Source organism: Phodopus roborovskii, unplaced genomic scaffold, assembly GCF_943737965.1.
Source record: "Phodopus roborovskii unplaced genomic scaffold, PHOROB, whole genome shotgun sequence".
NCBI classification, from domain to species: Eukaryota; Metazoa; Chordata; class Mammalia; order Rodentia; family Cricetidae; genus Phodopus; species Phodopus roborovskii.
The window spans coordinates 15,296,791-15,309,196 of record NW_026125391.1 but is presented as its reverse complement, the minus strand read 5'-3'; the positions used below and the strand labels follow the sequence as shown (position 1 = coordinate 15,309,196).

At 39.6% G+C, this 12,406-nt stretch overlaps 1 protein-coding gene across 1 annotated transcript in view; it reads left to right on the top strand.

Annotated features, from left to right (window-relative positions):
- The window catches only part of Pik3cg (phosphatidylinositol-4,5-bisphosphate 3-kinase catalytic subunit gamma), a 30,602-nt gene extending 18,450 nt beyond the window's left edge, over positions 1–12,152 (top strand). Inside the window, exon 11 of the mRNA XM_051175130.1 lies at positions 10,952–12,152. Within this exon, the coding sequence (XP_051031087.1) occupies positions 10,952–11,230 (279 nt within the window). The 3' untranslated portion in view covers positions 11,231–12,152. The remainder of the gene's footprint in view (positions 1–10,951) is intronic.
- Positions 12,153–12,406: the final 254 nt, after the last annotated feature.

The following is a 12,406-nucleotide window of genomic DNA, read 5'->3' as shown; positions in this document are numbered from 1 at the left end:
TAAGAACATTTCTTCATCTCTTGTGGCCAACGCATGTTTCTTAACCATTAACCTCTACCCTCTAAGTCACATGATATTGATATAGTGTGTATCACCTAAAGCATTCCTCTGCGAATTGTGCTGTACTTTACACCTCTGTGTTTAGAAGACTGGCCAGCATTTTACACACTTGTGAGTATTACCTGCACAATGTCCATAACACAGGGATCACAGGTAGCCTTTGCATCAGGCAGACTTGAGTATGCTTCCCAGCTGTGTCCAGGATGACAGTTACTCTCCTTTCAGAGCCTTGCTTTCTCATCTGTAAAGAAGGAGCATGGCCTACTTATGGCTTTTCTAGGTATTATGTATTTAGTTAACTTTATAAAGAGAAAGCTATTATTTAGTTCACAGTTCTGAAGGTCCCAGACCAAGACCATCAGCCCTAGAGCACTGTGGATGCAGCAATGATGGGAGCATGTGTCAGAGCCAGCTGTTCAGCATTATTTCAGGGAAAGCTGCAGAATGGCTAGATCGACAACAGCACAAACTCTATTGACAAATGATCACACTTTGGAAATGTTGAAACGTTTTTGAAATGAAGTCACAGACAATATATAAAACATGACAAAGTAGCCTGTTATGGTTAAAGATGGTTCTTCACCCACCTCTGCCTGTTCTCACCCCACCCCCCATTCACCCTCTTCCTCCACCTCTACCTGTTCTCACCCCACCCCCATTCACCCTCTTCACTCACATCAAGAGAACGCTGTCCATTGAAGCAGGAAATTACCCACATGAAGAATTTCCAATGCTTGATACAGACCAACAACCGAGCTTCATCCTTAACTCTGGACTTGAGCAAATTTGCTTTTGTTTTACTTTTTTCTTTCTTTCTTTTCTTCTCTTTCTTCCTTTTTTCTCATACTGATAATTCAGGGTTTTGTGTTTCTTTATTTTATACTTGTTACTGAAAAAAAAAAAAAAAAGCTGTTCTATCCCAGGAACTACATCCATAAATTCTGTCAGCAATATCTCAGAGTCTGGTGTAAGAAAGCCATCATGCTTAGGCAAACAAGGAAATGTACACATTTGCATTTTGAGCTAAAAGTCCCTTTGTTAGTTTCAACCGCATGATGAATAATCCATTAGTCAGGGTAGAGAAAAGAGGACCCACTTTTTGTTAAGAGTGAGGTGAGCCTTCCTCATACACAACACAAACATGTGAGCAATGGGAAACCATGGGGGACAGCAGAGCTCCGTCTGCCCCACTCCCTTCTGTCCAAGGCAGAGCCTAACCTGGGCTCGTATCCACCAGTTACCTCAGCGGGGCAGCTGGTGAGAAGGGGGCATTAGGGACAAACTGTGGTTAGGCAGAGACATGAAACTGAGGCTCAGCATTTGAATCCATGAACATCTGCAGCCTCCAGGGCAGCCTCCCACAGGCAGGGGTCAAATGTATTTTAGTGATGACAATGTCCATCTCTTTGGCTGACCAGATAGTTTTTAAAACAAAGCAAACAGCTTTCAGCACATTGGTGACTTGTTTTATACTGGCAGCAATGGCAGGGACAGAAGTACAGTGTCGTGCTAAAGAACGGCTTAAGAAGTTACCTTAGCCCTTAGGTGTTATTTTACTTGTTATTATTGTGTATATATCTGTGCCATGGCATGTGTATGATGTTCAGAGAACAGCTCCTGGGAGCCAGGTCTGTCCTCCCATCTTCATGAGGGTTCTGGAATCAAACTCAGGTTACCAGGCTTGCAGGGCCAGCACCTTCACGCACTTAGCCATCTCTCCCACACTCCTTCCATCTTTCAGGGGCTGCAACTCGGACAAAAGCAGACCTTTGGCTTCAGTGCAGAAATATTCTGAGGACAAGCAACTATGAAGCAGAGTTGAAGTTAATTAAAGATATTTTAATGTAGATTTTTAAGCACGGCCATTAAGAAAAAGAAAGGTGCCGTAATGAATGTAAGACACGTTCCTGAGACACAGGTGTGGGCCTAAGAGCTGGCCTTCATGGTCTTTATAAACATATACACAGCTGCTGCTGAGTTCTGAGGTTGCTAAGGAGCCTCGGGTCACAGGATGGCTCCTGAGTTGTTGATGCAATGGCTAAAAGTCTAGAATATACTGGAAGTCAGGGCCTCTTCACTCTAGACAAAGTCCGCACATAGTCTTGTTTAAGGCTCCCAGAAAATGTTGGTATAGCAATGAGGCTCTAGGAGGGAAAGGCTGACTACTTGCTTTGCTTCTCTGGAGACACAACTGTCCTCGCTAAGCCAGCCACAGACAGGCTGGAGACCTTGCCCTCCCTCAGGCAGTCTTCTGTGTGGTCATCTTACTCCTCTTGAACTTCTTTTCCTTTGCATGGGAGGTCTGATCCCTGATTATGTCTATTACTTGATGACTACACTTCCCTAGCCTGCTGCTTCATCAAACTGTGTTCACCTTGTGTAAGACAGGACATGGACTCAATATGCACTTATTAAATCCCTGCTATGTATGCTTCAGAGCACTGGGCCAGGCCAGTATCATTCTTAAAGGACTAGGAGATCAGTCCAGTTTAATCGCCTTCAAATAGAACTATTCTCCAATTCCTGGTCATTTTAAAGCAGTAACCCTTGCCCAAGACCTAACTCGGCTTCTGCCCAGAAAGTTCTCAGTCATGTCACAGGGGCAGATTCTCTGTGTGTATGAAACACTGTGCTGCATACAGGTGATCCAAAGCAAAGGCACAGCAGCCCAAGAAACAGATTAGCACCACTCCACTCCAGGCCAAGGAATACTTTGTGTGAAGAGAGTGCTGCCAGTGGTTTGCAGAGGGGACAATTAATCCTGCCTGGAAGGTGATAGATAGATAGATAGATAGATAGATAGATAGATAGATAGATAGATAGATATAGATGAAAGATAGATACAGAGATAATTGATAGATGAGATAAATGATAGATAGATAGATAGATAGATAGATAGATAGATAGATAGATGATAGATAGATAGATAGATAGATAGGTAGGTAGGTAGGTAGATAGATAGATAGATATAGATGAAAGATAGATACATAGATAATTGATAGATGAGATAGATAGATAGATAGATAGATGATAAATAGATAGATAGATAGAATAGATGAAAGATAGATAGATACATAGATAATTGATAGATGAGATAGATGATAGATAGATAGATAGATAGATAGATGATAAATAGATAATTGATAGAGATAGATAGATAGATGATAGATAGATAGATAGATGATAGATAGATAGCTATAGATGAAAGATAGATAGATACATAGATAATTGATAGATGAAATAGATAGATATATAGATAGATAGATAGATAGATAGATAGATAGATAGATAGATAGATGATAGATAGATAGATAGATAATTGATAGAGATAGATAGATAGATAGATAGATAGATGGATAGATACATAGATAGATAGATACATAGATAGATAGATACATAGATAGATGATAGATAGGAAGGAAGGAAGGAAGGAAGGAAGGAAGGAAGGAAGGAAGGAGGCTGTTCCTAGAAGGAAGCCCTTGGGCCCTTGGGAATGAACTCAGTTTCATCTTATCTGGTAGATGCAGGGAGGAGAAGGAACATCCACGCATAAAAGACATCATGAACAAGGACGTACATTGGGGGAAGTGCACGCAAGAAGTACAACTCCCTGAAGGCTAGGATGCAACATAGGTCTCTGTGGAGTGAGTCTTGGAATCTGAGTTGAGAAAGGAAATGTGCATCAACTTGAAACAAGGCCCTGGACTGGACAGAGAGAGAAAGAGCAAAGCAAAGAAAAGCCATTTGGAACACAATTGGTTAAGAGCGAATTACCCTAATTAATGCCTAATATAGGTCAAGTAGGAGATGACAAGTGTATCTATTACATTATATGTGCAGAGCTGGCAAGGGATTCCTCTTGGGATTTTCACTCTGGCCAATTAACTAGGTCAGCTCAGCCTCTCCCATCCCAGCATGAAGACAGAGAACTTCCATCTTTCCATGGAAGATGTATGCAAAAAAGGCTACGACTTTAAATATGTTGATGTGCTATCTCCCTCAGACAAAGGGGGTTTTCATATTCTTAGGACTTGGCTTATCTGTTGAACTTAATCTGGGAAATATACAAATCTAAGACTGGAAGTGTAGTATTGGAACACCCATAAATACATTTATGGCTTATTCCACCACCCACATGGACTGTTATTCAACACCCAAGATACTAGCACCCTGTTACTTTTAAACACTACTCAACATGTCAAGAAAGTCATCCTCTACATGTTTAGTTTCATTTAAAGGATTTCTGTGTGTACTGTAGCAACATTATGAGGTACGTGTTTCATTATCTTCAAAGTGTGCCCTCCACAATAACACTCTGGGGAAATTTTCAAAGGTCTCAGATTCTATAAAAGTGCTGCTTCCCATAAATGAGGTTGTGCTTTGCTTTTAACTTCTCAAAGTTGCATAGTGAAATGGCTTAGATAGTCCCTTTGGCAAGAAATGAAGTTGAAGATCACTTTTTGTAAATTTATGGCATCTGTGGGTAGTTTTGTTTGTTTATTTGTTTTCTTTCTGTGGCCTATTGTGAATTCTTCCCCTTTTCCATCTACCTTTGTTACAAGTTATCTTTACTTTTATATACCTAGATGGACCACCTCAAATCTTTTTGGTACAAGGCTGAAAGATATATACATAACACACACATAGAGCAGACAGACAGAGATAGAGAGGCCATTCTTAATACAGACTAAAAGAAAACAATTATAGTCTTTTTATAACTAATGAATTTTTATATAAATATTTGAGAGACAATGGTATATCCCTTTCCCTGGCAAGAAGCTAATTTGAGAGTCAATGAAACTACTAATTCTATCTCAATAAATGAGTAGCTAAGAGTCAGATACTCTCTCTGTTCAAACTCACCATAGAATACTTCTTCCTGCATGGTTAGGTCTACAAATTAATAATCTTTTCTGGTTTGTCAAGATAAGTACTAAAAATTTTGGCTGGCCAATGCCTTGACTTTTATTTTAAAATATATGTAATGCATGCTTGGACTGGACAATTTTTTTTATTGACCCTTTGGCTGGCAGAGACAACAGTTTGTTGTTGTTCAGAGATGAATATTTGTCACTTTTTCTCGCCCACCTCCCAGCCTGACGTCACTTCTTCAGGGAACATTTCCAGTTCATTCCTAGGGGAGAATCAAGGGTTTTGGCTGTTAAAAGAGTATCCATATGATCTTCAGCAGTCTAGAACTATTCTTCAGTGGTTAAGAATTATTTGATGGCATGTATAAAATTAGTTGGCTTAATGAACCAGCAGCTGGGGTGGTTAATAAATGGAGGCAAGGTTGGGGTACTGAAATGGTAATGAATCCCTTTGTTTCTAAGATGTGTGGAGGTGGTAGCCTATAAAAAACATTCCTTTCTTTCAGGGTTTAGATGCTACAATTAAGGCATTTAAACAACAATGAAATTAAGAGCACATATACTATGCAGGCTCAACCTATTTATTAGCTACTGATAGAGAGTGCTCCAGCTAATGTCCTCAGTGGTAATGGAATGTTTTCCACATTAAGTAGTTTATGAAACCAATTCCCTAATCAGACTATTTCCCTTCTTCACTCAATAACACACAACTTCTCACAGGCAGTTTAGAACAGTGTTTGAGCCCTGAAAACAAAAAAAAAAAAAAAAAAAAAAAAAAACCCACTTTCAACAGCCAGTAACTTCTGTGTTCTGGGTTTTCCCCTGAGCTCCCAAGCCACATACTTGTAGCCACTCAAGCCATAGTCCTCTGGGCTGAAGTAGTGTGACCAGGACATGCTCACAAGCATTGTCACTGAGTACAAAGGACAGATACGAAACTTCTAGGGCTACAGTGGGTGGAGTAGTACCAATCATGACCCCCAAAGCAAAAGAATCAGCTGTAGATGCCCAGTGTATGACATCCTATGTACCCTTCCTCAGCGGGCCAGTGTGAAGACAGCTCATACACATTGGAAAAAAACAAAAAACAAAAATAAAAACCTAATTACCCATTCTCACATCTTTCAGCCACTAACTCTCAACTGTCTAAGAAATCATTTTGGATAGATGATTTATATAAGAAACTGATGCCCTGATGAGAACTGTGTTCAACGATGCAACTCTTCATAGTATTTATGAAGTATTTATGGAGTAAAAGTCAGTGATGTAGCATTCAAATCTCACCACAACCATAGGAAATGCCTATTGCTGTTACTATTGTTCTCATCCTACAGATGAAAACACTGAGGTCCAGAGGAGTTAAATGACTTCTCTGATTGTCAATAAGAAAGCCAAACTATGTGTCCATACAACTAGGTGTGAACCTGCTGTTAGCAACCACTCCACTCTCCCTTCCACATAGAACAGTAACATCTACTCTCATTGTAAATCTATGCAGCCAGCCTACGAAGTCTGGAACATTCAGTTAATTTTAGGGAAGATGCTTCTTTCTCAAAGAAGAGCCTGCATGTGAAAGTCAGAACTACTCGAATAAGCTAGAACCAACAAAAATTATTCATGCAGGTCAGTGGTAGCGTGCTCACCAGGCACATATAAGGCCCTGAGTCCACTCTTCAGCATCCACAGGAAGATGCTAAGTCGTCAGGGTGGGGTAGCATTTAAGAGAAGCAGGCCCTCCTTTCCCTTTGTGTATCTCTTTGGACACAGGGATGGTTGTGTCATCACCTGAAAGTATTTACTGAGCACCTATGGATTGGTGTGACAATAACTTTGCCTGGGGTCAATTTCCCTCCTTGAAAATATTCCATTAAAAAGAGATTGAACCCACAGTGGGCTCACATAGCAGGAAATTTGCCCAGAGCCCCCAGTGTATAGAAGGATAGAAAATAATTAAAAATCAGAACGTACTCTGGTTCCAAATAAAAAGTTGTCTCCCTAAGTCTGTGTGAAAATCGTAGGAGTTGGCAAATTAATGAGTCTGTAGCCCAAGGTGATGTCTGCACTTAGCCTCTGTAATTACTAAGAAACTCGAAATGCCTCAGTGGGTTGGGGATAAGCAAAGAAAATGATTTCCGGACATCCACGGCATCATTTAGAATGCAAGGGCACTAATGTACTGGAGAAGTCTGGGCTGCAGCTGGAACAACCCAGACAAGCTCTGGGGACTGCTGTTGCCTCCTCCTCCATGGTGATCAGAAAAAAAGATGCAGAGTTCTGGTCAGAAAGGAAGAGAACTGACACACCCTGCATCCTCAGTCAGGGCAGTCTTCTGTGCCTGTTTTATATAAGTTGCCTTTCTTTCTAGTATCAAAATTACTTATAGTATAATATGTCCTCCCTCCCCTGTCCGGTGTGACAAAGGCCTGACCTCTATTATCATCGTGGTTACTGCTGTACTACATGCAAATGATACAGTGCTGTGGTCTGAGACTGAGAAGTCCCCCATCTGCGTGTGTCTGAACACTTAGCCCCAGGTAATGGCAGTGTTGGGGAAATTGTAGAACCTGAGGACACAGGTACAGATAGTGGACACAGGACACAGGCTCTCTGAAGTTATATCTGCTTCTGATTCCAACCAGAGTTCTCTGCTTCCTGTCTACTGCTTTGTGAGCTAGCAGCCATCACAAGCTCCTGCTGTGCTGTCTTGCCCACTGTGATAGACTATCACCTTGTGAATCCAGGAGCCAAAACAAAGCCTCTCTCCCTTAAGTTGCAGGCATTTTCTCACACTCTTGAGGAGAGGGAAAATAGTAGGTACAGAAAAGGCTATCTTGTGTTAAAGGATGAAGATGGGAAGATACATATGTTCTACATCTTTCCTTCATAACAGGCTGTCACGTGTTTATTTATTCTCCTATGGAGCCGTTCTTGGAGCCTTAGAATAGGTGACTAAGGTAGTTTTCTTCAGCCTTCTATTCTGTCTCCAATTATGGGCCACTGAGGTTGCCACCTCCTTGAATGATGCTCTCAAAAACTTTCTCTTAAATGTAAATCAATCGAAATGGAGTCCAACCTTGTAAAAGTTCAATTCCTAGAATAGAAGTGTCTGGGGAAGCACATAGATTCTTTTAAGAGTCGGGCTTTTGAAACTTATTTCAGACAGAAATTTTCACCTACTTTAAGTGTACAATTCTGAGTTTTGACAAATATGACATGCACACCACAGCTAAGTCCTATCATAGCAGCAGCTATGTTAACAAGTGATCTGCTGTAAAGCCACTCTCTGCCCTCAGACTGTCTGTGATGATCAAGCAGGATCTATCTGTAAGAAACTAAAAGAGCAAAACTTATCCATTGTGTTTACGAATGCTTCTGTCTTGCTTTACACTTTGTTCATTGGCTTACTAATAATGTTCATAGTCTCCAAGATTTATTGTCTGCTCTTGTGTCTGACAGTGTGAATTTTCACATATCCTGGCTTGTGCATTAAGATAGGAGAGTGGTCTGTCACATTGCATAGATGTTTTCTTTGTTATTCCCTCTTAACAATTGCTTGTAGCTCTCACCACATGCATTTACATTTCTATAATTTCTGCATTGCTTCTACCCTTGTAAAGTGCCTTCTTAATGCCTGATTAGTCCAGTATTTGCCCTTTTCATGAATGAACTTTGATTTATCTGGAATTCCTTTTGGCATGCCCCAGGGAGTGAATTTTTAACTTCATTTTCCTCAAGTAATGAACCAGTTATCCAGATCACATTCATAAAAAATAGTTTTTCCTCATTGATTTCAGAACTTGTCTTAATTGCATCTCACATTTATTATTTGCTTAGTTGTGTCTCCCCACTTTTTATTCTATCCCACAAATTTTCTTGTCTTTTTTTTAAACAATAGACACAACTTCACCCTTCTCCGTGTTATAGCTGCATAAGATGCTTTAATATCTGCTGCAGCAAGCACATATTCTCATTAGTATAATCTATCAAAATGTCTCCTCAGATCCTAACTATGTTAAACTAAAACCCATACCTAAATTTAATTAGTGAGAAATTTTACTGAAATATCACTGTTTGTAGATTAACCCAAGAATAATAGATATACTGAGAGGAGTTTTCTCCCTGAGGAACATGCTATGTTATCCCATGTATAAATTTTCCTTTATGTAGCACAGTAGAATTCTACATTTCTTTAAGTGGGTTCAGCATGTTTTTGTGATATGTTTATTCTAGGTATGGTATTCTTCTTATCAATACACACAACAGCTACTGTTTTTGTTTTTCATCATACTTGCCAACTGGTGGCTATTATTTACAAGCATAAGGACCCAAGTTCAACTCCTGATACCCACATAAAAGGCAAGCATGGTAGCACAAACCTGTAACTTCCCAGTGTTCAGAAGGCAGAGATGGGTAGATCCTAGGGTCCACTGGCCAACTAGTAGTGATGAATTGCTGAGCCCCAGGACCAAACAGTGAAAGACTTTGCCTCAAACAGTAAAACCAGGAGTGACTGAGGAAGCCACCCAATGCCTTGACATTGACATCTGGCCCCCATACACAACACACACACACACACACACACACACACACACACACACAAAACATAATTTACCAAAAAGCTGGTTACAATAATATTTGAATTTTCTTTCCCTCACAGTTCCAGGGAAAAGAGCATATTATTTATAAATAGTAATAATTTTATCTCCCCTTTTCTGATTTTACACACTATTTCTTTTTCTATTTTATGTTTTCTGGCATTTTAAAATTTTAAATTATTTTTATAACATCCAGCATTTCACAGTTATATTTTAATGTCATATTAATTTTCATATTTTATAAAAATCAGAAACTGATGTTAATATAGTTTGGTCAGCATATCTTGCAGTTTGAACATAAATCCTATTTAGTATTCTGTGAGAGGGTTTTTTTTTTTTACTTTTTTTCAGTATCTTATATGAAATATTTATATCTATAATCATTAGCATTAGTTTCCTGCACATGCTGTCTTCCAGGTCATTCTGTTAAGATTGAGTACTGATTTTACAGGAATAAGTATCCTCTACCTTTTCATATGCCTCAGCACAGACAAGCCTGTTGCTTACTAGGTAGGCCTGACTCATTGCCTGCTCCAAAGGTGTTTATGGAGGCAGCAACCTTTGCTCCCTCCCTCCCTTCCTCCCTCCCTCCCATCCTTCCCTTCTTTCTTTCCCCTCCCTTTCTCCTTTCCTCCTTCTTTCCTTCCTTTTGGTTTCTTGAGGCAGGATCTAACTGTAGACCAGGCTTACCTGGAACTTACCTTGTAGCCTAGGCTTACCTAGAACTCACAATGATCCTCCTGCCTCAGCCTCCAGAGTGCTGGGATGACAGGCCTAAGCCACCATGCTTGGCTCACCATCAGTTTTCAAAGCACTCTCTTTCACTCGGTGTTGGGAATTTGTATTAAAATTTATAAATTCATTCAACGATTTAGAAAATCAGATGGTAAAAAGCAAATCCTTCTGCTTTTAAAATACAACAAAGTGTTAAAAAATAGATATGATGGCTAAATTGAACACATCTCCTATATGTCTTTGGATTTCAGCAACTCTTGGCAAACATTACTTTTGCTTACATAAAGCCTATTGATTCCAATATGGTATTCAAAAGTGACTCATGTCTCTTTAGGAAGGACAGGTGTTTCTACCCTTAATTTCCCAGGGAAGAACTTGACTCTGAAAGGTGCACTAACAAATAGCATGAGATATGTCTGAGTCAGTCCCTTTACCTTGAGCACACTAGCTGCAACACACTGGTATGTTTACAAGATTACAGTAGTTCGTGTTTTCCCCACGATTTTTCCTGAAGCAGAGACCTGCCTTGTTCACAAAGAATCCTTTGCATGAACAGTAACATATAAATTCCAACTCAGCTTAAGGTTCTTCAGAAATCACCCTTGACCAAAGCAAAAGGCATCATCAAACTGGAACATTGAAGCCCCAGCTGGGAACACTGATAACAGCATCTTTCTCTTCTTTGTCTAGGATGTCTGTGTCAAGGCTTATCTAGCTCTTCGACATCACACAAACCTGCTGATCATCCTGTTCTCCATGATGCTAATGACAGGAATGCCCCAGTTAACAAGCAAAGAAGACATTGAATATATCCGGGATGCTCTCACGGTGGGGAAGAATGAGGAGGATGCTAAGAAGTATTTCCTGGATCAGATTGAAGTTTGTAGAGACAAAGGATGGACAGTGCAGTTTAACTGGTTCCTACATCTCGTTCTTGGCATCAAACAAGGAGAGAAACACTCTGCTTAATATTCGGTGCTAGAGCCAAAAGCAATTTTGTATTCAAAAGCTTTGAAATCCGTATGTGTCAGTCATCAGACTTAGATTTAAAATGCAATAGGACACTCTGAACACTGGCACTTCAGAAATACAGTTTTTTCCCCCAGCTGAACTCTTTCTTCACCAGAGGAAAAACGTTGGCATTAATGGGTTTGGTTAATATTCAGCATGTGGCTTCTTTGCTGATTTTTTTTCTCCCTCTCAGTCTTCATAATGTTGACCAATATTCTAAGTTTAAATAGACTGTTGACTTGCTTATTATGCCTGATGATCTTGTATTGAGTATCCCTGAGGTTCGTTAGTAGAATAATTGGTGATTGTCACACGTGTTTACTATGCATTTTCCTGACAGAAAGGAGTGCAAGCATTGCCAAGCTCCACTACGTTCTTCCCTCCATGCCCACAGATGCTGGTGGTGTATTAGAAGCAAGGAATGCAAGTTAGCCTTCTGAGTGCCTTAGCAATTGGTCTTACTGAGTGCAACTGGGATGCACAGGTGCTCAAAGCAAACTCCAAGCCTGAGCCTTGACTCTGCCCTGCTGGTGTGGCTCTTGGGTTATGGGTATGAAAAACTGAAGTAAGACATTTTCCCAAGAGTGAATAACCTAATACAATCAGTGTCATCTTCTCTGGCACAGAAACAGGAAGTTACTAAATGGACCCTTTGGAACTGCTGCATGGAATTTTAAAAAAATATATATTATTAAAAGATGGGTTCCAGAAAGTATTTGTTTCTAAACACTTTAATTTTACATTTGAATCTGAACAGTTTTTGTTTTTTTAATGGAATAAGATACTGCTTTCAATGCATTCTAAGCTTATAACACACTTGCATATTCATTTTTCAGTTCAATTGAGACATTCTGGGGTTCATAAACACAATTGAACTATCTTCCTTTAAAGTATTTTTTCATTTCTTAAATATTAATGCTGTTTGTTGTTAGTGTTGATCTACCTTAGAGAGAGATCAATAAGTTACATAATCAAATATCTTTACCTATCATTAATTCCATAAAAAGTACTATGTCATTGGTGTCCATGTTTAAATATAATCAAATACAACTTTTTCTGATTTTTTAAAATTTCAAAATTGCTACTTCACTTAGATGGAGCCCAACCTTTCTTATGTGTTTGCAGAAGCCAAGT